This window comes from Cucumis melo, chromosome 2, assembly GCF_025177605.1.
Source record: "Cucumis melo cultivar AY chromosome 2, USDA_Cmelo_AY_1.0, whole genome shotgun sequence".
In the NCBI taxonomy this organism is placed as follows: Eukaryota; Viridiplantae; Streptophyta; class Magnoliopsida; order Cucurbitales; family Cucurbitaceae; genus Cucumis; species Cucumis melo.
Window position 1 is genome coordinate 24079256 of NC_066858.1, and position 23700 is coordinate 24102955.

General features: G+C 34.2%; 4 protein-coding genes and 1 long non-coding RNA gene across 7 annotated transcripts; 2 read left to right on the forward strand and 3 right to left on the reverse strand.

Moving 5' to 3' along the window:
* Window positions 1-982: 982 nt before the first annotated feature.
* Window positions 983-7989, forward strand: LOC103494063 (squamosa promoter-binding-like protein 6). 2 transcript variants are annotated; one of them, XM_008455084.3, is made up of 5 exons: window positions 983-1292; window positions 1512-2541; window positions 3350-3486; window positions 4713-5582; window positions 7678-7989. In XM_008455084.3, the coding sequence occupies exons 2-4, from the start codon at window positions 1883-1885 to the stop codon at window positions 5564-5566; spliced, it is 1650 nt and encodes a 549-aa protein (XP_008453306.1). In that variant the 5' UTR covers window positions 983-1292; window positions 1512-1882; the 3' UTR covers window positions 5567-5582; window positions 7678-7989. The 2 variants fall into 2 exon arrangements, with proteins under 2 accessions (XP_008453306.1, XP_008453305.1); XM_008455083.3 differs by having other exon boundaries at window positions 985-1292; window positions 7622-7989.
* Window positions 7990-9283: 1294 nt separating this feature from the next.
* LOC103494062 (UDP-arabinopyranose mutase 1) lies at window positions 9284-12854 on the reverse strand. Its single transcript, XM_008455081.3, has 4 exons — window positions 12396-12854; window positions 10849-11099; window positions 9932-10100; window positions 9284-9747 (listed from the first exon to the last, which is right to left on the reverse strand). The coding sequence occupies exons 1-4, from the start codon at window positions 12711-12713 to the stop codon at window positions 9409-9411; spliced, it is 1077 nt and encodes a 358-aa protein (XP_008453303.1). The 5' UTR covers window positions 12714-12854; the 3' UTR covers window positions 9284-9408.
* A 2622-nt stretch (window positions 12855-15476) lies between these two features.
* Window positions 15477-18214, reverse strand: LOC127148130 (uncharacterized). Of its 2 annotated transcripts, XR_007818821.1 has the most exons (4): window positions 18171-18214; window positions 17190-17916; window positions 16499-17025; window positions 15477-16406 (listed from the first exon to the last, which is right to left on the reverse strand). It is a non-coding gene; the product is annotated as an uncharacterized LOC127148130 (long non-coding RNA). The 2 variants fall into 2 exon arrangements; XR_007818820.1 differs by lacking the exon at window positions 18171-18214 and having other exon boundaries at window positions 17207-17332.
* Window positions 16584-19278, forward strand: LOC103494059 (COBRA-like protein 4). The gene is made up of 6 exons (XM_008455079.3): window positions 16584-16767; window positions 16861-16940; window positions 17232-17688; window positions 17796-17943; window positions 18370-18647; window positions 18738-19278. The coding sequence occupies exons 1-6, from the start codon at window positions 16644-16646 to the stop codon at window positions 19019-19021; spliced, it is 1371 nt and encodes a 456-aa protein (XP_008453301.1). The 5' UTR covers window positions 16584-16643; the 3' UTR covers window positions 19022-19278.
* A 91-nt stretch (window positions 19279-19369) lies between these two features.
* Window positions 19370-22582, reverse strand: LOC103494060 (protein COBRA-like). Its single transcript, XM_008455080.3, has 6 exons — window positions 22273-22582; window positions 21714-21793; window positions 20934-21390; window positions 20495-20654; window positions 20084-20364; window positions 19370-19972 (listed from the first exon to the last, which is right to left on the reverse strand). The coding sequence occupies exons 1-6, from the start codon at window positions 22373-22375 to the stop codon at window positions 19686-19688; spliced, it is 1368 nt and encodes a 455-aa protein (XP_008453302.1). The 5' UTR covers window positions 22376-22582; the 3' UTR covers window positions 19370-19685.
* Between the last annotated feature and the right edge of the window lie 1118 nt (window positions 22583-23700).

Consider the following 23700-nt stretch of genomic DNA (forward strand, 5'->3'; position numbering starts at 1 on the left):
GTCATCACCATATTTTGTCTTCTAACAGTATGTGTGTGTATATATATATATATATATATATATATATATATATATATATATAATGTTGTTTTTGCTTTTAAGAAAAAAAGTGTTGAATAATAGGTGGGTTGGATTTGGCTTTAAGAAAATATTAATAAATAGCTCATTGTTACAAAAAAAAAAAAAAAACGAAAAATAATAATAAAAGAAAGCATTTTTTTTCTTGTTACATATAAATTTGATATAATTATTAATTTTAGAATTTGAATTGATATTTACCTTTATTAATAAAGTGAAACATTAAAGTTTAATATTTATAGCGAGGAAAAATGGTAAATTTTTAATTAATTATACTTATTTTAAATTTAAACTCAAAATTTTTGAACTAAATAGGTGACATTCCAAACTTTTTTTTGAATCAAATAGAAAATAAACAAAGAACTAAAAGAAAATGACGTTTACACACATATTTAGACAAATTGTAATAAAATCAGACCCCTAAATTTTGACGAGTGTTAGAATTGAACCTCAAATTTATAATAATTATAAAAATTTAATCCATAAATAACAATAATAAACATACGAACTTGTTGTACTAATCTTGCGATTTATGCAATTAGATAGATATGAAAAAAAAAAGGGTAAATTGTGGGTTGAAAAGAAAATTAATGCAAAGGGAAGGTGAGATCACAGATAGTGGACGAACCTTGAGCGGACAACGTTTTGGATTTTTATTTTCCTTTTTAAAAAAAAGTTGAAATTTTAGAAGAAAAGAAATGAAATGCTACTCCGTCAATAATGGTAATGAGAGAATTAGGTACGAAATTTGGTAAGGTTTAACTGTTTAATAACGCAATGATTCAGTAGAAAAAGAGAGAGAGAGAGAAAAGGACAGGCTTTTGTTGTTTGTCTTAAAAGCTTTGGGTTATAATCGTTGACTCAAAGAAGGGTAATGGGGGAATCAATCAATATTTTGCCTCCTTGGCAAAGACAACCCCATGAAAGTCTCAATTTTAGTGGGAAAAATTTCTTCTTTTTGATCCATCAATTACTTTGTTTGTAACTAATCAGAGCAAATAACTCGTTTTGGAAAACGACTGCTCTGCAAAGCCTTAAAACCGTTACCTTCTAATCCCCTTTTTTTCTTTTCTTTCTTTGTCCCCAGAAATGGCAGCCACAAGGCTCTTCTTCCATGGAGTTTGTGTAGCACACCAAAAATATCTTTGACATTAAGTAAACCCCATTTCAGCCTTTTATCATAATACCACTTATGAACAGTGTCTACTGCTAAAGTGAGTTCTTTCTTTCTTTCTCTCTCTCTCTCTCTCTCCATTTCAGTAACTTTTCATTGTTTTCCTTCTTATAGCCCTCTCTTTGATGGCTTTTCAGTACTTGGGTCTGTGGTTTTTTTTGCATCTTTGCTCTGTAATCTCTCTGGGACTTTCTTTGCATTCACCTTATTGATTGTTTTTTTCTTGATTTCTTCTTTTTCCTTTTGATGATTCACATAGGGCTCAGAGTTTTTGGGTTGATTTTGTTGCTATTCAGTCGTGTGCTTCTCTGAGCTGAGATTCTCTTTGATATATTCTTCCTTTTTTCCCCAAAACCCATTTGGGGTTTTTTCTTTTTTGGCTATGATGTTAAGTTGGGGAAGAAATGGAAACGACACATGGGTTTTCTTCTTCTTGTGTTCATGTGGGTGTTTTGAGGTTTTGAACAGTGATTATGAAAGATCTTCCATGTTTAACTAGTGAAGTACAACTTTGGTTTGAATTTTGGGTGAATTTGTACCAGAGGGAGTTGGTGGTCTTGTAATTTTCAAGGCTATTTTTATTTCTTTTCCTTTTGAGGTGAACTCCTGCCGATTCATTCTGTTTCTGTAATGGAGTCTTGGAGTTATGTTTCTGAAGGAAAGGGATGTATGTCTGATGAAATGAATTCACCTACTAGTTCACTTGCAAGGAATAAAGATTCTTTGTTGGGCTGGGAATTCAAACATCCTTGCAGCTTTAGTAGCACTATGTTACCAACGAGTCAACAGGTTGATAATCAAGGTTTTGGGGAACTTGTTTTCCCTGAAATGATTGGGAAACAATTACCCGACAATTCAGTTTGTGATATTTTGAGTAGCAAGGTTGTTGGTGGAAGATTTCTGAATCCAGCTATGAATTCCTCCATTGCATTTCTGGGGGAGGATGAATCCACTTCAAAGCTTTCTAGCTCTATTGTGGATTCTAGCAGCCGAGATTTGTTTATCGATTTAAAGCTGGGGAGATTTGCTGACCAAAGGGATATTCATGGTTACAAATTTTTTAAGGGAGCCCCCATTCTCTCATCATCTGAATCGTCGATGCCTTCAAAACGGGTACGAGCTTCCGGTTTGAATTCCCAAACTTATTTCTGCCAAGTCTATGGCTGTAATAAGGATCTCAGCTCCTGTAAAGATTACCACAAGAGGCATAAAGTTTGTGAAGTTCACTCAAAAACTGCAAAAGTTATTGTGAATGGTATAGAACAAAGATTTTGTCAGCAATGTAGCAGGTTTGTTAATTTTCATCAGTCATAATCCTATGTGTTTACTTTTTGTCTCCCATAACTGATTAACATGAAAAAGAATTAACTTCATTCCTGAACAAAGCTTCATACGTCGGTTGTACTTTCATTATTTACATCTATTGAAACAAAAACAAAGTTTTTCTCCGAAAAAGAAAAAAGCAAAAAGAAAGGAGGTTCTATTTGTAAAATTGCTACCAACTCTTTTTTTCAACTAATTAATTTCCTCGAATTAAGATCCCTGACTTCTTTTAGTACTTCTTTTTTCTCTCTTACTTATCCTGAAAATCTCTATTTTCCCTTTAAATTTGGGATCTGGATGTTAAGTGTTGTGCTTTGCACAGATTCTTCTGAAATTATAAAAGTAGTTTTGTTTATCTTTACTTCTAATATTTTGTGTGCTTATCTCTTTCTTCATCGAGGTCAATGTATTTGCTAAATTAGTTTTGCTTGATCTATATATAGTTAGTTGCAAAATTAGCGTATAACTTTTACATATTGTTCTATAAATGTGTCTGGTGTAGAAGATATCCCAAGCTTTATGTATATTTAGATCGTTCTCTCTGGAGATCCTCACAGGTGCATAAAATTAATTGTAGTCCATTTGAACCTGATTTTTATGCTGATTAACATCGTCATTAACTTTACACTTAACGTAAAATGAGGGGAAGTGGGTGGTCTCATTGAAAGTCCTGATAGGGCATTTATCCTAGGCTTTTACCACTTGTCCCACACCCACAAAGCAAATCATTTGTATGGATTGCTGCTGTAATATGTTTTAGCTTTTGACTTCCAGGTTTCATTTGCTAGCTGAATTTGATGATGGTAAGCGCAGCTGTCGTAAACGTCTTGCAGGTCATAATGAACGTCGGAGAAAGCCTCAAGTGGCTATAAATTCTGGCAGGACTGGAAGGTTTCTTCAGTCATATAATGGTATTAAAACTGGATCATATCTTGCAATCCTACTCTTATTACACTGTTTGCATATGTGCACAGTTGTCTGCTCGATGTCATGAAAACTTTCTGCATGGCTTCATTAAACCTGGAATCTCTTGCTAGTCGCTAGATAATTTTCTGATTCCATTGTCTAAACTTGTTATTGATTTATCCTAATATGCTCCATCAATTAGCATTAAATTTCATTTATTGAAATTCATCAAGATGAGGAGGAATCTTTATTATTCAGTGTGCTTAACCATTCCTTAGCTTGCTCATTATTTTGTATGTGTTTTTAGCTTCCCCCATGTTCTTGGTTCCTATGATCTTTCGACACACACATATATTGTGCCGTTGATATTCATAGGTATGGATCTTCTTAAATATCTGTCTGGTTCTGATATACGCTTAGACCGTGGACAATGTAAATAGAAACATAGTCTAAATGGTTTATCAAATGTTAACAAAACAGCTAATGAACTAATTTGAGTTTTTGGATTTTTTTTCTTCTACTGGAGTCTTATCAAAAGAAGCAAAAGGTTTAGATTAGTTTCTGGATGTCGACCCTTTATTTTGAATCTGATGCGATTACTTATGCACAGACATGACATTATCCATCAATTGGAAATGTTTTAATTTGTCATGCATTCCATTCAGTTATTGTAGCTATTAAATTAACTACTTCTTGGTTGAACCAACACAAATACCACCTAAAGATCCATCTGAATTTTTAGTGTGCCTTTCTTCTGTCAAATGATTTTCTCCAAACAAAAGCTCCATTACAAAACTGAAAGAGCTCAATGGAATTTTTGGCTTCTATCATCCCTTTTTCTTCTCAACTTCTCTCTGATCCTGATGTAATGAGACTCATGTCAACAAATATTTTTGTTCATGACTGCTGATTATGAGTGACCTGAATAGTCGACTGGAAATATAAAGATCCAAAACTAGTTTTTAAAAAATATTGAAAAAACCTGCAGCTTCCTATATTTGTATTGTCAAATGTTTATGGAACTATTGGTTCTGCGCTTTGTGGCATGACACATTACCAAATCTGTTTCACGTTCATGAAGGACTGACGTAAGGCACAGATATACGACTTTCCAATTGACGATTCTTGATTTAATATTTTGTTCCTGTGAATAATTTAAATGGTTTTCTTTTTATTTTAGTTTTAGGGTTTCAGATTGTTCTGGTCGTGTAACTGTTTAAATGAACTTCAGGTAGCAGGCTTCAAGGAACGGCATTAACAGCAACGTCCTTTATCTGCCAAGAGATATTACCAAATGGTCTCTTGCATCCAGAGAAATATGGAACAAGTGATTGGTGTAGGACTGTGAAAATTGAAGACAAGAATGAATATATGCCTTTGTCTGCTGTTCATGTTCCTAGTGGCCACTTGCATTCAAAATCCCTATTCTCTCCCTATGATATTGAAACTCAAGTTCCCCCTTTCCATGACAATGGACCGAATGCATCTGCCACAAATATGTTCAAAGAGAACAGTAATCAATATCCTCTTAGTGTAGGAGGTGTGAATTCCAATTCTCGTTCTTACTTTCACAACCCCTCATTAGGCAGTGAATACTTCAATGTTTATAGTGCAGCATCAACCGACCGACTATCAGGATTATCCGACTCCGGTTGTGCTCTCTCTCTTCTGTCATCTCAAACACAAAACTCCTCAACTCATTCATCAGGGATTCCCATTGGTCGTCCTTTGGTTTTACTTGATGGCCAAAATCATTACAGCATGAGTCAACTTTCTGAAAAGCTCATGGGAGTAAGCTCCCAGGTTTCTGTCAGTGGTGTGTCCAATAAATTCAGTTCATCAGGGTTGAATACTTCGGAAGGTTGTACCCTTGGTCCCATCCCAACACCTGAAACAAGTGATGCAGTAAATTTTGAAATTTCAAATCGGATTTTCCACGGATCAAATTTGGCAGATCCTGGTGAAGGTAGCCCCACCATTGACTTGTTGCAACTTTCATCACAACTCCAGCGCGTTGAGCACCAGAGGCAAGCTATGCAGGTGAAGCAAGAAAGTAATGCTTTCTGCTGTCTCCGGATCACTTAAATTTTATGAAAAACAGGTACCTAAAAATGATTCTCTTGCAAAACTGGATTCTGTTCATAGGCTAATAAGCCTGAGCTGAAGGAGTTCCTAAAAAAAATATATGAAAGGAAAATGATACTTTCATTTTTAAACAAAATTAGCTTCATTTTATTTGACTGCAAGCTGGATTATCTTCACCATGTCAATTCCATTAACATGAAGATCAGGATTTGAATGCATGATCACAATCACTTTGAATTAATTTATTTGATATGGTCCTTACTGATATATATATTGTTAAATGGAAGTTCTCTTGTTCGTGACACTAATGTACTATATTCCTGAAATATGTACTTGAATTGTGATAGCTTTTGGAAAGCATGTGGTTTTAGCTGTTTAGATTTTCTTCTTAACCTGCTCAAGTGCGTTTATTTTACTGAAGTGTGCTTACAATGAGAGACTTGTTGACAAGCATCAACAAATATACCAGTAAGGGCTTGGAACTGGCAATAAACAAAACCATCAGTTTTCAAGTTGGAACCGAAATCATTGAATTTGAACAAAGTCGACCACTTTGGTAGTTTGTTGATTCATTCCAGATTATTGTGTTCCACCATCTGTCTGTATATTGTGAATAAGGATCTATCATCCTTCTAATGCTTACTTTTAGTCTCCAGTATGGCCTTGAAGTTCATGTGAGGAAAGCCAAATTGGACGACCGGCTGCTTGCTGATAACATTATTATTTTGGGGGCTTATTAAGAGTAGGGTTTTGAGTTGACTTCAGCTTTAAGGTATCTGAGAATCTATCTCCAAAGCACTATGCTTGCTTGGCCATTGAAGTACCTTGGCTTGTCCTTTTGGAATTTTATGGTTGTTGGGGTTTCAGAAAGACTTGAAAAAAGGAAGAAACACAATTAGGTTATGATGAAACACTATCTTCTTGGTACTGAATTCCTCTTCTTTATTGATTCATGTATGGGTTACAATATGAAATTGAGTGAAACTCAATTCCCTTCTCTCTCTCAAGAAATCACAGTGAATCTTCTAACAAAATTCTCATATCCCTCCCGCCTCAATTCTATTAGTATTTATACTACCCTTGCCGGCCTCTAACTAACTCACACGTGAAGAGTATGTGATGTGCTACTACAGCTAATTCCAACTAATATAACAGCTAATATAACTAACTCCAACTAATATAACTAACTCTTCCTTCTGCTGTAAACAAATCTAATTGGGGGTCTAACAGGTCATAGGAAAATAGAGTTCTTTTATAAATTTGCTCCCTTGAAACTTCCAGTTACAGAAAGTTTGTTGGGCTATGGTGAAAGAGCGACTGTTGGGATGTTAAAACTAATTCCTGAGGATCCTTTTTTTCCTGACTTCTTGATGATATATAGACCAGCATAATATGATTATTTGAAAGTTAGCTTATATAGTAGTACATCTTTTACTCCCCTCCACCATGAGTATTAGTTTTGTCCATAAAAATTTGTCTGCAGTCATTTGGAAGTAAAGTTTATAGTTCTTAAGCTTAGACTTTGAGAGGTATTAACACAGGATAGTTGCTTCAAAGGAGAAATCCAACTCTTTGAATTTTGTCGACTTGTTATCTATTGCATGCTTTGCCATAGAGAAGAGAACAAAAATTCTCTTGTCTTGCCGTCACTCTTTACCTAAAATTTAGTGTGGCTCATGTTTGTTATTCCTTTGAAAGCATCGTCAATATTCTTTCTTTTAGGAGCCCTTCCACCAAAAGTACAAGAGCTTTCATACAGACAAACCCATTATACAGCATATCAAGGAAGCTTATGCTACAACCTCCACAGAAATTCTTTTGAAGGAGAAACTCATGAAGTGTAGCTTTGGGATTTTTTTTTTTATTATTATTATGTAAAGGGTTGGGTTTGTAGGAATCATAATGCATGGAACCGTTTTCGTTGAAATTTGGACTTGTCGTGTTTGAACGAGCTAACTTTTTTCTTTTACTTTCTTTGTTGAACTAGTATGAACAAACAATTGCTTCTCTGATTATTCTGTTATGTTGTAATCGTAAACTGTTGCATATATTCAGATCCTTAAGCAGCACTGACTCAGATGGTTTTGACAACTGATTCATATTGGAAAAAGGTGACGCTAGAGGACAAAGCTTGTGCTGACTGGACAATGCAAATGGATTTTGATGCACAGCTGCTGCTTGGTAGGATGAGAAGAATTTCAAAATAAAGTAGCATAATTTGTTGAACTAACTTTGTTCCCATAAACAATTTATACGTTGGTACAATTCTTGGACCATTCTTGAAGTATTCTATAATTGACTTGTAAAATTGTCTGTGCATTCTTCTCTACCATCCATTTAAGGATGTTTTCTACTTGTATCTTAGATATCTGGGATTATTCCTTATTTGATGCAGTATTTTTTTATGAATTACTTTTGTAAAAGATATTGTTTTCTGTTTCATCACATCGGTGGGGATTTGAGTGATAAAGCCTTAGGCTCATTACAACGTTCGGACGATATTGGAGATCCCAAAATAGTCTCATATTAGAAGGTTCTAGGTGTCAATTAGAACTACCGACATACTTGAAATTTTTTCTCTTAATTATGAAAATTAGAATTGGTGCAGATTTTGGAAACATACAATATATGTATAAAAGACTTGACGATAATAAACACTTATTCTTACTACTACAAATTTGACGGTTGTTGACGACAAAAAAAACGTCAAAAAAACATATGTTCAAAATTAATTGGAAAACTAAAATGATTTTTTGAAATGAATTAGGTAAAATGGTAGATTTGAAAGAAAATAAGGAAAGATGGTGATTTTTTTTTGTTTTCTTTAGAACGCCTTGGACACGTTTTAATATATCAAACCACTCTGAACAGAGGAAATACTATAACAAAAGTAGATGAACAAGAGACGTATGGAAGTGGGTCTTGTTGAGGAGTGTTGTTGATTTCGGGCGGGCCAAATATGAATGTGGAATAGAGGAAGGTTGTTGATTTTTTGCAACCATAGTCAGCATCTCATATCTGCAACTTCTTTTATTCGACTTATCAAGAATACGTCTCTTGCTTCTGTTGGCTTTTTGTTCTATTAATGTTTTATCAGTTGGTCAAAGTGGGTCGGAATGCATCTTTTTTCAGCCTCTTTTAAGCATTCTAGAAAACAAAATAAAAATCATGTTTGTCATCTTCGTTTCAAAACAACTTTTTCACCTTATTTATTTTAAAAAACGGTCTTCATTTTCCAATTAACTCCCAATGTTCATATCAAGAACGTCAAAATCCTTTTGTTGATATTTTTATTTGAGTCAATGAAAACCTATTTGTTGATACTTTCGAATGTCAACATGTGATATTGATTTTTTTATTTTTTGCCACCAACTACCCTTTTTACTGACGGTTTTTAAGCATCAAACTATACACCTTCGTTAATATATTGTACCCATTGACCTTAGTACAACTTTGAATTTTAAATTTTAGATTATCATAAACAATAAAGTAATTGTTTCAATTTGTAGTAATAATTTATGTTACTTGTATCTTTAAACAGATCTTTTGTTAAACTCTTGATCGATGGAATCGTGAATATTCGGATGTCATGTTTGAATTCTTTAGGTAATAAATCAATGTTTTGAGAGGTCAAGATTCTACTTAAATATGTTTTCTTTTAAACCAAAGTTTTAATAAAATGTCTTTGGCTTCCATATGATGATGGATACGAAAGACTACTATAAGTACCAAATCATTTTCAAATAAGAACAATGAGTGCGTAACTACAAGAAATGATACCCAAATATTTTGAACTTCGAAGCAAAAGTTTGATTGAATGAATGAAAAACAATGAGTAAAAATTATTTTGAAACAAATTTGGATAGTTCAGTTGCTTCCTCGGACGGATTTAGCTCGTCCCAAGCTTCAATCCAAGTGAGCATGGCATCCGCAAGCTTAATGAAATACTCATCAACTGAACTGAGTTTTTCTCTCACCAGCTTGGAGAGTTCAATATAGCACTTCTGCACAGTGTTGCAATCCTTTGGTAGGGAAACAGTTTGAAAAAATGGTATGATTTGTTCTTGCCAAAAGATTCCTTTGTATTCCTTTCTGAGGTTTGTAAATGGGTTGCTTGCCTTGCTGTGCCAGATATATGGCAACCCTGTCTTCACTCCAAATCCCAAGTGGTCACAAATGACCTACAAAGATGTCAACCATTCGGTTAGGACTCGACGGTTTGTTGGAGAATATGTTTGCAAAAACAGAAGGAATACAGAATGCAGAAAGAATATGAATGGTTGAATTGAAATACAAATATGAATGGTTGAATTGAATAATCTATATTACTGAAGAGAGTGGTTACAAAATAGGAAAAGAATATACCTTCATACACCAACCAGCCCACATATCATCATAGCGACCAATGGGTTGGCCATCTCCCATGAGTCCAAAGTACATGGCAGGACCGATCAAATCACGGTTGAATGCCAGATTCATTCCACACATTGGAAAGAGGGTGGCCTTTGGTACCGTCAGAACTGCGTCAACGTACCTATGATGTGAACATACTCTCAAAACATTAGAATTTTAGAAGGAAACTGTTAGACCGCCGATTGAATAATTATGTTAGGAGCGGCAGTAAGGAAATTAACCAGAGAATCAAAGGGTAGTTAGGATGTAGAGTTGTTTATTAGAGTACGATAATTTAGTAGTCCGGTTTATTTTTCTACTGTCTGTTTGCTTGTATTTTGAGTAGAACAGTAGTTCTTAGTAGGGAGAGTCGTCCGAACTTGTTGGAAGGTTGTCGTATATTTTGAGTTGATCTTATTTGTATAATGTCAAAGTTAGTAAGTAGTTTTGTTTACAGACATTATGAAATCCAAATCTCTATTAAAGGTATTTCTCCCAAAGAGTGGAGAGAGTAGGAGTTGAGTGGGGTGGAGAGTGGAGTTGGGAGTTTCTACTTAAAACATCAACTTTATATCTTATTAACTTCTCATTGTAGGCTCTAAAAGTTTACAACTCCTAGATTTCATAACTCTTTAGGGTGTTTTTGAACCAAAGAGTTGGGAAGTAGAAGTGTGAGCTCCATTCCTTGTTTACCCAATGAGTTTATGGGCTCCACAGCTAGAAACATCAATTTTTATGTTTCATTACTTGTTACGGGCTTTAGAAGTTCATAACTCCCCCATATTTCACAACTCCACTTCATTCCTCAAAAAACCCCTTGGAGTTTACAACTCCACTTCATTCCTCAAAAAACCCCTTGGAGTTTACAACTCCGCTCCATACCCTCGTACCTTGTGTTTCTCTCCATTGGTTTGACGAGTTGGGTGGGTGCATCATAATCTGGAATGTTTAACCAAAGCCCATGAGATACTGCAGTGGGAACACCTTCCCGGAGAGAAAATGGATATCCACGGACAAAATCAGCACCTTCTCTATATGGATCATAAAGGGTGTTGAAGAAAAATGGGGTTGATGGCGTCAAGACGTTCTTAATGTGCTGTTCAAGTGCATTAATCTCTTTACCAGATGGATCTTTAGCAACCTGCATTACAAGATAAACATCTACAACTTCACATCCATAGTTTGAATCAACGTATATCTAGACAAGATATGATTGAAGAAGGCGCAAGAATATCCAAACACAGAGCAAAGAAATGCACAGAGAAGATTATACTCGAAATTCTCTCGTGGCTGCACAAATGAGGGAAGGGATTATCGTAATACATCTCGTCGGTATTCTAAACTGGATTACTACAAATGAGTTGTGAGTTGAGTAAATCTAAATGTAACATGCTCTCAGAAAACACATTGATTGTCTCAAAACACTTCAGTGGGTAGTTGGGTATCACAAAAAGGTTCTAAAGCAAGTACATTTTAGTCATTAAAATCCAAAACTGAAGCATGAAATGAACGGACCGGCATGAAATTCCATCAATGATTCGCCCATTCAACAAATATCTTGCACGGTTACGTTTTGATAAAGTATTAGAATTACAATTGTCCATGAATAGTTCAAGATGGACTCCAAACAAAACACTTTAAACTTGACTTTAAATGCGTTAAATTCCTTTCTTGTATTCTCTAGTTTGAGTTCTGATTTACCTTATTAGTATTTTTCTTTCCTGTATTTAACTTGGTTTTTCGGTGTCCATGTATTCACCTTTATTAAGTAATGCGATTATTCAATAAAATATACAAAATCAACACTTTGTTTTAATTTATAACTTCTTTTTTTTTTTTTTTTTGGCAACAATGACGAGATTGACAGAAAACAGGAGCAGATCATCGACAAAATCAATCAAATAGAATCAATAGCCAAATAATCAAAATAAAGAGAACATATTCACTAAAAGTTCTCAATTCCATCATTAAAAATTCAGAACCAAAACAAACAAGAATATGTAGCCAAAGCCAGTACCCACCCCCATTTTAAAACTCATTACAAAAATCAAACTTTTAAATCGCTAATTGATGCAAAAGCAGCATTGTGAAGATAATTTAAATATACTTCCACGCTTGTAGATTCCATGAAAACCCAAAAATTGAAAATCAAAAGCAACCACCGTGGATTGAAGTAACAGTAAAAAATGTCTCAATATCTAATAAAAAAAATTAAAATTAAAGGTTCAATCCATCATCAAACTACTTAGGAAATAATTTCTTAAAAGGAAATTATACAGTAAGTGGGTTGTGCCACGACATTAGTCGAAATGGGCTTATGCTGACCGAACACCCACAAAAATACTAAAACCTTAAGCTAAAGTAGAAAAGGTAAATTTAATTTTACATCACTCAATGCAAACAAAAGAAAAGAAGAAAAAAAGCAAAGGGAACTCACAAAGCAGTCATCATCAATCGTGAAGATATACTTCTTCTTAGAAATCAAGTACCCAAAGCACCTACAAGCAGAGTCCTTAAAGGAAATGCAAGAGGCCTTAGAACCCAGAATCCGATTGATATCGTTACGATTGTAAAGTTCATAATCAAAGCCATCAGGAACTCTGATAGTTTTGGAAGGATCGCCGTCTTGGACAATGATCAAGTGATAGGGCTGAAAAAATGGCCTCCACATTTCGAGGAAGTCGAGGTTACGGATGGTGGGGATGACGATGTCGAGGTCATCTTTGAGAATGGGAGTGGAGTTGGTGTCCGCCATTGTTGATGTTGAAGAAGCTGTTTGAGTGTTAAAAGAAACAGAGAGGATTTTGGAAGAGAACGGAAGCGGGTGAAGAATTTGAAGGGAAAGAATAGGAATATGCTTAGACGGCAGGTGGCTGGCACGTGCGTTAATATAGAGGCGTTTCGTTACGAGACAGCTCAATCATTTCTTTCCCTTTCATAGGCTAACATTATATTATTTTTCCTACTGTTTTTTTTTAAATATAACCGAATCGATATATTTATAAAATATAGTAAAATTTATATATTATAGATCATGATTGGCTATTATCTATCCATGTCTATTAACATAGTCACGATCTATTATAGATTAATTATGATATTTTGTTGTATTTTTAAATATTTTTAAAAATTTTATCATTTTAAATAATTTTCTAGATCCTCCGTATGTAGTATATACAAATGCTTAAGCTAAGTTATTCTTTGGCTAAAAAATATATATTACGCCATTTGTTGTTATATAAATACCTTTTTTTTTCACAAGTTAGCACTATTTTTTTCTTATAGGTGTCTTCTCGTGTTAGTTTTTATTCGATTCTTTGAAGGTTCTATATCTTTTGGAATTTTACCTTTTTCTTCTTTGTGGTTGTTTGATACTCTTAACTCTGACTTAGATGGTTGTTTTTTTTTTTTTTATATATTTTCTTTAATATATATATTCAAATATTCAATTCAACGAGCGAAAGCTAAAGAACAAAAGCGACCACATATTTATATGTTTATACATGACCCCCTTTTAGACCTTAAACAGAATAAGGTAAAATATACCCTTTTTTGGTTTTTACATTACATTTAGTAAACTAAAAATATATAGCAATGTAGAGTTAAAAAAAATACAAAATTGGATTTATCTTTTGATTAGAGCAAAAGAGTAAGGAATTGACCTTTCTTTTCTCTAGAATTCACTGCTTCCCTTTTTATCTTTGTCCTTGTAGAGAGATTATTATTCAAAATATGTAATTTTAAATTAAAAGAGGTGTTAGGAATAAATATAAAACAAATTACTTGAACTTTGACTGACTAAAGTCCGGCAAAGACTTGGCTTAGTGAACCTATTGATTGTTTGTTGGTCCAATGTTTCCATGTTTTTGTCTCAACTTTACTTTGCTTTATACCTTTTTTCTTTTCTTTATAATAAATATAATTTAAGGAAACATATTGTTAATCCAATGACACATGTCAATGTAATTTGATTCCTGTTTTTTATAACGACAGATAAAAATATATTTGATAACTATTTTTGTTTCTTCAAAATAAAAAATAAAAAACGTAAACTTATTACTAATAAGTTCCATTTTTTGCATTTTTTTTACTTTATAGTTTGAATATAGTCTATATATATATATATATATATATATATATATATATAATATAATATAATATAAATTAACCATATCCAAAATTAACAACAACAATATAATTGTTTATACTTTTCAGTGTCTTTCAAATATGACTACGTTGTTACTCGAATTATTCACCAACTTAGATGTAACGCTTTTGTAAATGATCTAAATGTAGGTACTAATGCATATTAAAAGAACAAATAAACACATTGCAAAACTGTAACCAATTCAAAGGGGATTAAAAGTTAGAAGGTAAACTAAAATAAATAAATAGATACATACATACATATATATATATATATATATATATATATATATATATATATATAATAACTGTATAATTTAAAATTCAAATTTTAAAAATATAAATATAAAATTAAGAAATAACTAAAGAAAGATATTGGACAAATTGGACCCGAAACAAAAACCTTAGTAAGCACCTCCCTTTGACATTGGAACCCATGGCAACCTTTGTTAAAAACTAGGAACGAATATATATATATATATATATATATATATATATATATATATATATATATATATATATATATATATATATATATATATATATATATATAACTAAAAATACAATAGAATTTTAAAATATTACTCAAACAAATGGATTTCTTAAAAAAATAAGAAATTTAAAAAGGAAATGATAACGTTATCCAATAGGACCCTATATCATCTTGCTTCTTATTTCTAAATTTGAGAAACTACAAAAGGAGGCTTTCTCGTAGTTTTATTCTTATCTGTTGGAGTTATGAGATTATTTATAGGAATTGCAAGGTGATTATATATAATGTATAAATTGAAATTAATAATTATCAAATATAATTTCTGTTTCTTTTTTTTTTTTTTTTCAACCAACAAGAATGTGAACAAGTTACCAAATGCCAACATTATTTTCCTAATTTTGGAGAGCTCACAAAAGTAAATTAATTTTAAGGATTTAAATGAATCAAAAGTATTGATAATTAAATTAAATGAAAAAGGTGAAAAGAAAGAGGAGTAACCTAACAAAAAGAAGTTGGGCTTTAGATAGGCCTATGATAGGGCCCTTTTTGTGTAAACAACCTACTGCATTCCTCATTTGATAAGCAACAAGCCCAGCCCAATTTACCATATAAAAGCTCAGATAAATTTTAAACAAAAAAATTAGCAAGAATAGGGTTTAATAGCTTGAAGATTAAAAATTTTAACTTGGCTATCTTTTTACTATGTTTCTTTAGGTGTGACCTAAGTTCAAGAACAATTTGATATATAAACTCAAAGTCATGAATTTTGTGACTTGACTTAACAATAATACAATATTTTACAAATGATCTAATAGCAATTATAATAATTAAAAAAAAAATTCTTGAAAGCAATAAGAATTAAATTGGATGTAGAATTATTTTTGCTGTTCAGAATGATTTTAATGATATATTATAATCAACCCCAGTTGGAGATTTAAGAAGAAAAAAGAATGGGAAAAATGAAGCAAAATAAAGCATTATAGTTGTTGTCCTCTCTCACTCTAAGAAGGTTTAATATGGTTTTCACAACTATAAGGTTAAAATAAACTGTTTATAATTATATAGTGAGAAGAAGAAAAAAAGGTTGTTAAATCATTGTCAAGATCAGGATGGCACATCTACTTTTTTATTTTAAAAGAAGAAAAAAAAAACAAGTAATAAGTTAAGTTTACTAAAAAAGAACAATAATAATAAGTGAAGAGAAACTATTTCAATAACAACTTTTAATTTGGTTGAAGCTTTGAGATTCATTTTCAAACAAACTCGAATTTGGATCATTTACGACTTTAAATAATTTATTTTTCAACATTTTAAAATCAATCATTTATGGAGCGCTTGATAACTATAATGTTCCAAAGTATGTCTCCTTGGAGGATGATTCTTGTTTGTTTATATTCCAAACAGGGAAATGGAAATGATAGACAAAGCTTCATGTTCTGAAAATATGATCCTTAAATAGATGGAAGAACTCTTTTCAAAAACCAACTAAATTACATTAGTATTAAATTAGAAGTTTATTTTAAAAAGTTTTTATTAGAAGAGTTTAAATAACTTTTTTTAAAAAAAGTTCTCTTAATTCAATCGAAATGGGCTGTTAGACTCCTACCTAACTAACTATACTGGACAGGATATGATCTTAAGCTAAAACTTACTTGTAGTTAAATGGGAGGAAAACTTGATTTTGAAGCAGTTGAACTCAGGTCCTGGGTTCAGCACATCTGCCTTGTGAGAACACTGACAGTTGAAAAGTCATGTCCAGACCTTTTGCATCATTCCTCTCTAAAATCTTTGCTTCAAGATGCAGAAATACTGAAAAAGATAACTGAAGGATTTAAGAGGTTGTGTGATTGTGTGTAAGAGAAGTAGCTGAAAAATATCACATGGATTATCTATCTAACAACCAGTAGGTGAGAGGTGAGACATCTTCTTGCGTTCTCTTGAACTATATTGGTCTCTTCATTTCTCTATTTTCTCCAACTCCATGGTACCAGCTATCTGAGTTTTTAAGTTGATTGAAGCTTTTGATCCTGCAAAAGCTTTCAAGCCATGGAAGTTAATACCTATAATCATTCCTTACACAAAATTCTCTTTCAATGGGAATGTTACTCGCCTCGACAGCAAAAGATTGCACTCTTAGCACTTCTTATCTTTACAGCTTTCTATTCAACTGGTATGTGCTCGTTTACTGCTAGAGAAAGATCTTCAAATTTTCTTGGTCTTGTTAGTTTATGAATGTATTGTTGCTTGTGTTGATCTTCAACAGGGGCTTACGATCCGTTGGATCCAAATGGAAACATAACAATTAAATGGGATGTAGTCTCTTGGACGCCAGACGGATATGTTGTAAGATTGCGAAACATCACCTTATAAATTCATCTGGAACCGATACATGTATAGCAAATCATGCAGCACCAGTTTCGTCCTTCCCCTGCAACCACAACTTAATTAGTATCTATATGTAGCTTTCCAGGATTATGAACAATCAATGAAAACTCCAAAATAAAGATAAAATTAATGAAAAATTAATGATCTGATCCTTGCTCTTCATTGAATTTGAAGGGTGAGGATCAGATCACTATTATTTGCACTTACCCGATTGCCATACTGACCTTGAATGTTTTTTAACTGTAACAGGCTGTGGTGACGATGAACAACTTTCAGATGTACCGACATATCAATTCACCAGGATGGACTCTAGGCTGGTCATGGGCCAAGAAAGAAGTAATATGGTCAATGGTGGGAGCTCAGACAACGGAACAAGGAGATTGTTCCAAGTTCAAAGGAAATGTCCCTCACTGTTGCAAGAAAACCCCAACAGTTGTTGATTTGCTCCCTGGTGTTCCTTATAATCAACAATTCTCCAATTGCTGCAAAGGTGGAGTATTGGCATCCTGGGGACAGGATCCAACAAGTTCGGTCTCTGCCTTTCAGGTGAGTGTTGGGCTAGCCGGCACATCAAACAAAACTGTAAAGTTGCCAAAAAACTTCACACTGCTCGGTCCAGGACCAGGATACACATGTGGACCTGCAAAGGTTGTGCCTTCTACTGTCTTCCTTACTCCTGATCGTCGACGGAAAACTCAAGCACTGAGTAAGCTTGTTTCTATTTAACAATGTTGTGTTGCACAGAATCTACTCATCCTCGAGTGTTGTTCTGGATAAATCTCTTGAAGTTGATTTATGCTGCCTCTGATACAGTGACATGGAATGTAACCTGCACTTACTCACAATTTCTGGCCTCTAAGAACCCAACTTGCTGCGTATCACTCTCCACTTTCTACAATGATACGATCACCTCTTGCCCAACGTGTGCATGTGGCTGTCAGAACAAACATAATTGTATAAAGTAAGACTTCTTTCTCTACTCTAGATGGTAAGGAATGTGTTTTAGAAATCTCTGAAAAGATTTAAAATAATAATAATAATAAATTTTTTAAAGAAAAAAGGAGAAGAAAAAGGACGAACGGGTCTGATCCTCATAGATAGATGTTCCTTGATCCTAGCACCTATTCCTTGAAAGAAGTACTGAAAAAAGATCACATTCCCTCGGTCAGGTCAGAACCATATACATACCTTGGAAGAGCTACACCATGACCGCAGTCTGCAGTACGAAATCTAGTGTCCAATGAAAAGTAATTTAGTGTCAAATGTCTATAATATACTTTATATACATATAAAGATAGATCAACTAATTTACTAATTTACTAGCTTCACATTCAGCTTACTAGGTAGAGATTATAAATAATTTTTTTCTTTTAATCCCACCATGCAGGAGTGACTCAAAGCTATTGCACAAGGAAGGAATAAACACTCCCAAAAAGGATAATACACCTTTACTACAATGCACCCATCACATGTGTCCTGTTAGAGTACACTGGCACGTAAAGATTAATTACAAGGATTACTGGCGTGTGAAGGTTGCTGTAACTAACTTCAACTACAGAATGAACTACACACTGTGGACACTGGCAGTGCAACATCCAAATCTAAACAATGTAACTCAAGTCTTCAGTTTTGACTACAAGCCCCTTGTTCCCTATGAATCCATCAGTGAGTTCTAAAATCCTCGTGTTTCCAATGCAAATGTATAGTTATTTCAATCTTATTTGATCTAAACGCACTACAAAATTCAATACGCAGATGACACTGGCATGTTCTATGGCATGAAATTCTACAATGATCTATTAATGGAAGCAGGGCCATTTGGGAATGTACAATCTGAAGTACTCATGAAGAAGGACAAGGATACCTTTACCTTCAAGCAGGGTTGGGCCTTTCCTAGAAAAGTATACTTCAATGGCGACGAATGTCAGATGCCACCACCAGAATCGTACCCATTTCTACCGAACTCTTCGCCTGTAGGATCTGGTCCAGTTACCAAATTTACCACCTCCTTGATTTTGATACTCTGGTTCATGTGGTGATCAATGGTCATTCTTCTCGTTCTTGATGAACTTCAAAGATCTATACATGTTTATAATTCAAGGGAGAAACTACAGATCTGCAATGAACATAGGTATGCATGCCAGATATTATTGGTCATAGAATACATGCACTCAGCAGAAAAATCAATTTTTGTTGTTTCTGAGTTGTCTGAAGTTAACTGTCTCAAGTAAACATATCCTCTCTTACCAATGTGCTTCACAAAAAATTCAGTATAGAAATTATTCTAGAGTGCAAATCTTATTTTTTATTCTGAAGTACATAGTCTTGACTAGGTTAAGTAAATGAAATGAGTCCATCATGTATCAACTTTAATAACAAAGAAACTATGAAGAAAACAGGCATTCTATGGAAAAATTGAACTGTTTCATAAGTTATTACACTGAGAGCGACAAATACTTTTTAATCATTATACAAATAAAATGATTGAACGTATAATGTAACTATTTGTACAACACAATTCGCTCCAAAACTACACAAGAATGAGGTTGAGTTAAATAACCCATCCACAAATAGGAACAAGCTCATATTGCCTTTGATTTAAGCATCAGTAAATTCGACACCATTGGCCAGATTGCCAAAAGCTCGTGGGAAATCTAGAGTGGTAGAGCAACTAATAGTGTTTGTTGTCCCCGTAGGCGTGACTTATTGTGCAAAATTCAACAGTAATGCCAAAGATATTAAGATGGTCACAAGTAGAGATATAGCTGGTCTGGAACTGGCATTTGGCAAATAAGGATAGGCCTCTGGAGGTGGCATCACACAGTTATCACCATTGAAATAAACTCTTCTTGGGAAAGCCCAACCCTTGTCGAAAGTGAAAGTGTTCTGGTCTTTTTGGAATAGAAGCTCAGACTGCACATTACCAAGAGGACCAGCTTGATTGAGCAGATCGTTGTAGAACTTAACTCCCCATAACATCGCGGTATCATCTGCAGGACAGTACCATAGTTACCAACCATAAAGTTGAGAAACTAAATGGCATAATGCTGATTCTTTCCAATCAAAGGAGATGAGAATAGATATATTCAGAAATAACTTACTTAGGTCACCATATGGGCTCAACGACTTGTAGTTAAAGCTGAATAGTTTAGTGATATTATCAAAATTGGGATGTTGCACCACCAGATTCCAGAGAGTGTAGTTCATTCGGTAATTGAAATTGGTGATCGTGATCTTCACTCTCCAGTAATCCTTGTAATTCAGCTTCACGTGCCAATGGACTCGAATAGGGCACATGTGGCTGGTACACTGAACCAAGGGTGCACTGTTACCTGATTTATCAGGAGCTGATACAACTGAAGCCAAATAGGGAGAATCTGGACTGCAAAACATAATTTGAGCAGAAATAGATTATTGAGTTGAGTAAAATAGTTTCAATTTTTCACCCCAACCACAAACCCAATGTTGAAAGAAAAATAAATAACACAGTGCCTGATGAAAAGCTAACTTACTCCACACAGCTCCCAGAACCCGCCGTGTTATTTTGACATCCACAAGTGCAGGTTGGGCAGTTGACTATAGTATCATTGTAGAAGGAAGAGAGGGAAACACAACAGGTGGGTGTCTTCTGAGCCAGGAATTGAGAATAGGTGCATGTAACGTTCCAAGTCACTAAAATAAGAAGCACAAGGATAGATTCAATCAAATGTCATCAATAGATGTTATTGATGCTTACAAGTAATGAACATAGAATTTGTGCTCAGTCAGATACCAAGTCAAAATCAAGAATGATGAGCCTATGCCCATTTGACAACCAACTCAATCTATGAAGTCCCAGAATGAAACACTCAAGTTAATATCATTAATAATATGTATGTGCATGCAGACAACGTTAAAAATCTACATTGAACCTAAGTATTAAATGCGCAAGTATTCAGCAAGTTTACTTACTCAAAGCTTGAGTTACTCTTCTTTTATCTCCTGAAACAAATTTGGTTGGCCTCACAATCTTTGCTGGCCCACAAGTGTATCCAGGTCCTGGTGCTTTAAGCGTGAAATTTTTAGGGAGTTTGACCGTTTTGTTACTTGTTCCTGCAGCACCAACACTGACTTGAAACGAACTTGCTGCATTAGCTGGGTCTTGGGCCCATGAGTTTATCACTCCACCTTTGCAACAATTTGCAATCTGCTGATTGTAAGGTGTTCCGGGCAACAAATCCACAACAGTTGGATCTTTCTTGCAGCAATGAGGAGTATTTCCTTTGAATCTTGAGCAGTCACCCTGTTCGGTTGTTTGGCCTCCCATCATGCTCCAGATGACCTCTTTCTTTGCCCATGTCCACCCTAATGTCCAACCTGGAGCTTGAATATGGCGGTATTGCTGGAAGTTGTACATTGTAACAACAGCCTGCCACCAAATAGATGATCCTTTAGATTGGAAAATCGATAAGAAAGAAGCTAAATTAGCTACCAAAACACTAGAGAAAAATTACTCTGAGTAATAAAAACCACCACATGCTAAGCTTCCATTTTATGGCATACACTCATAGACTCTACAACTGGAAATACACTAAAGTTGGCATAAAATAATGTAAAGAGATTAAGCAAACAAATGATTGAGATAATGATAATATTCTAAATCAATTTTGAACGAAAACCAATTCAATTTAATTCCCCAGTTATTAACTGTGGCAGAGAACCAAAGAAGCGCAATTCTCCTATGAAACTTACAACATAGCCATCTGGAGTCCAGCTCATTACATCCCACTTGATTGTGATGTTCCCGTTGGGATCAAGAGCGTCATAGGCTTCTGCAAAGAGATCCAGTGAAAAAAATGAAAATCGAAGTTTCTCAGATAATATTTCATAACTATTTTTTCTTCCCCAAGTCATGGTTGCATATTTGCATCTAATTCTTCTTCCAAGTTCAATTAAAATCACCATTACTAACAATAACAACAATCGATATGACGCAACAAAGATTTCAGAAAGAACTCGTTGACTTATCAACATAACTAGATTCCATCACAATCTAGCATCCGTTCATTAGTTCTCAACATAACAAAAAAAGAAACACTCGTCTCCAAATTTGAAATCGATCCAGTCAATAATGGAAAACATAAAACCACTATCCTAAGAATAGGTGAACAGTTGAAGTAAGCACTAGTTCTAAAACATTCTCAACAACCAGATACCTAATATAGATTGATGAACAGTTAAAGTAAGCACATCCAGTAGCTAAATCTGGAACCTCCAGGCATAAATAAGCAACAAAATTGAGTTCACTGACCTGTTGAAGTGAAACTGAAGCTGGAAAGTAGAAAGAGAAACAAGACGGCAATGACACTAAGGTCGGCGACGGATCCAGTGGAAACGAAGCGCCAAGACCTCATTTCTCCGATGCAGACTGAGCTGCCGGCGTCTTTCCGCAAGTGGCTCAAGATCTGCACCAGAAACTTGCCGTAGCCAACGAAGAGAGAGAGAGAGAGAGTGGGAAGGATTCCACGAGAGTGTAAGCCTTATAATGGTGAAATGTAAGAAATAAAGAAATTGGTTTTAATGGCGGACTCTCAAGCTTTCTGTAAGGAAGCAGTTTACCGCCGTTGGTCAGCGAAATTACAATCCTGCCCCTTGTTCTCCATTTTAACTAATTTTTCAATTATGACGTATGGATTTTTATGGTTGTTCGCGACTCGAATAGTAATGTTGCACTCGTTATGGAAAATCATTTATGTTTTACGAGTCTTTTCATTTACCTCTTGTTGAGGTTATTGTCTCGTATGACGTATGAAGTCTTTCTAAATCTCTTGATCGAAAGTTAGAACAATTCAATGCAAGAGATTCAATCTTTTATTGAATTCATATATGATATTCTAAAAAAAATCGATTTTTCAGCGAACTAGCACGAAGCCGCTAGTCTTTTTTGCTTGATGATTTGCTTATGTTCAATACATCATACATGTGCATGTCTCGTTTTTCTTCTTGTATCATTCAACCCTATTTGTCAAGAAAAATGATGGTAACCAACAAGACATTATTCTATTTGGTAAGAAAGTAGGTATTCTTCGTTTTCAATTACATCGTTTTTTTTTTTTACTATTTACAACCCTACATGACATATATAATTCAGTACATCAACAAAATCAAAATGTATGAGTTTTTCCTCTTTGATGAACAATTTATAAGTACGTCTAAGATTTTACTAAAAACAATTTAAAGCAGCAAAGTACTGCAGTAAAATACGTATCATAAATGACAAATCTATGCAAATATCTACCTATATAACAAAATTTCATAATCTATCAATGACGGAACACTAACAAACTTCCATTAACGTCGGAAGTGACATCGATAGAGATTAATAGTAGTTAAGTTTATAGATATATATCGTGGACGAGCTTTGAAATTTTACCCTTAAATTTGAAAATAATAATAATAATAATGGTTTAAAACAAAACTAGTTGCATGAAGAATGAGAATGGAATGGGTTTCCTTGTTTAGAAGATTGGAATCTAGGAAGGGAAAACTAAAAAGAAAGAAAAGGAAAAGGAAAAGGTTGGTGAGATTTGTGAATAGAGGAGAAGGGGAAGGGCAATTGTGGAAGAATGTGGGGAAAATAATAAGGAAGGAGACAGCTGGAGGGGAAGTGGGGCAGAGGAAAGTTGTTGGATCCACATATTGTATTGTATTTAGTGTCGGTGGAGACTCAAATTATGTT

What these genes read in the sequence shown, in the direction of transcription:
- LOC103494060 (XM_008455080.3), bottom strand. Translation starts at nt 22,375, where the DNA reads ATGAGGTCTTGGCGCTTCGTTTCCACTGGATCCGTCGCCGACCTTAGT. An exon ending in GGACTCCAGATGGCTATGTT is followed by an intron (nt 21,391 to 21,713) that starts GTAAGTTTCATA and finishes ATTTGGTGGCAG; the next exon opens with GCTGTTGTTACAATGTACAA. An exon ending in GAGCCCATATGGTGACCTAA is followed by an intron (nt 19,973 to 20,083) that starts GTAAGTTATTTC and finishes ACTGTCCTGCAG; the next exon opens with ATGATACCGCGATGTTATGG.
- LOC103494059 (XM_008455079.3), top strand. Translation starts at nt 16,644, where the DNA reads ATGGAAGTTAATACCTATAATCATTCCTTACACAAAATTCTCTTTCAA. An exon ending in ACGGAAAACTCAAGCACTGA is followed by an intron (nt 17,689 to 17,795) that starts GTAAGCTTGTTT and finishes CCTCTGATACAG; the next exon opens with TGACATGGAATGTAACCTGC. An exon ending in AACAAACATAATTGTATAAA is followed by an intron (nt 17,944 to 18,369) that starts GTAAGACTTCTT and finishes CCCACCATGCAG; the next exon opens with GAGTGACTCAAAGCTATTGC.
- LOC103494063 (XM_008455084.3), top strand. Translation starts at nt 1,883, where the DNA reads ATGGAGTCTTGGAGTTATGTTTCTGAAGGAAAGGGATGTATGTCTGAT. An exon ending in TTTTGTCAGCAATGTAGCAG is followed by an intron (nt 2,542 to 3,349) that starts GTTTGTTAATTT and finishes TTTGACTTCCAG; the next exon opens with GTTTCATTTGCTAGCTGAAT. An exon ending in GTTTCTTCAGTCATATAATG is followed by an intron (nt 3,487 to 4,712) that starts GTATTAAAACTG and finishes AATGAACTTCAG; the next exon opens with GTAGCAGGCTTCAAGGAACG.
- LOC103494062 (XM_008455081.3), bottom strand. Translation starts at nt 12,713, where the DNA reads ATGGCGGACACCAACTCCACTCCCATTCTCAAAGATGACCTCGACATC. An exon ending in CCAATGGAGAGAAACACAAG is followed by an intron (nt 10,101 to 10,848) that starts GTACGAGGGTAT and finishes TTCACATCATAG; the next exon opens with GTACGTTGACGCAGTTCTGA. An exon ending in GGGCTGGTTGGTGTATGAAG is followed by an intron (nt 9,748 to 9,931) that starts GTATATTCTTTT and finishes ACATCTTTGTAG; the next exon opens with GTCATTTGTGACCACTTGGG.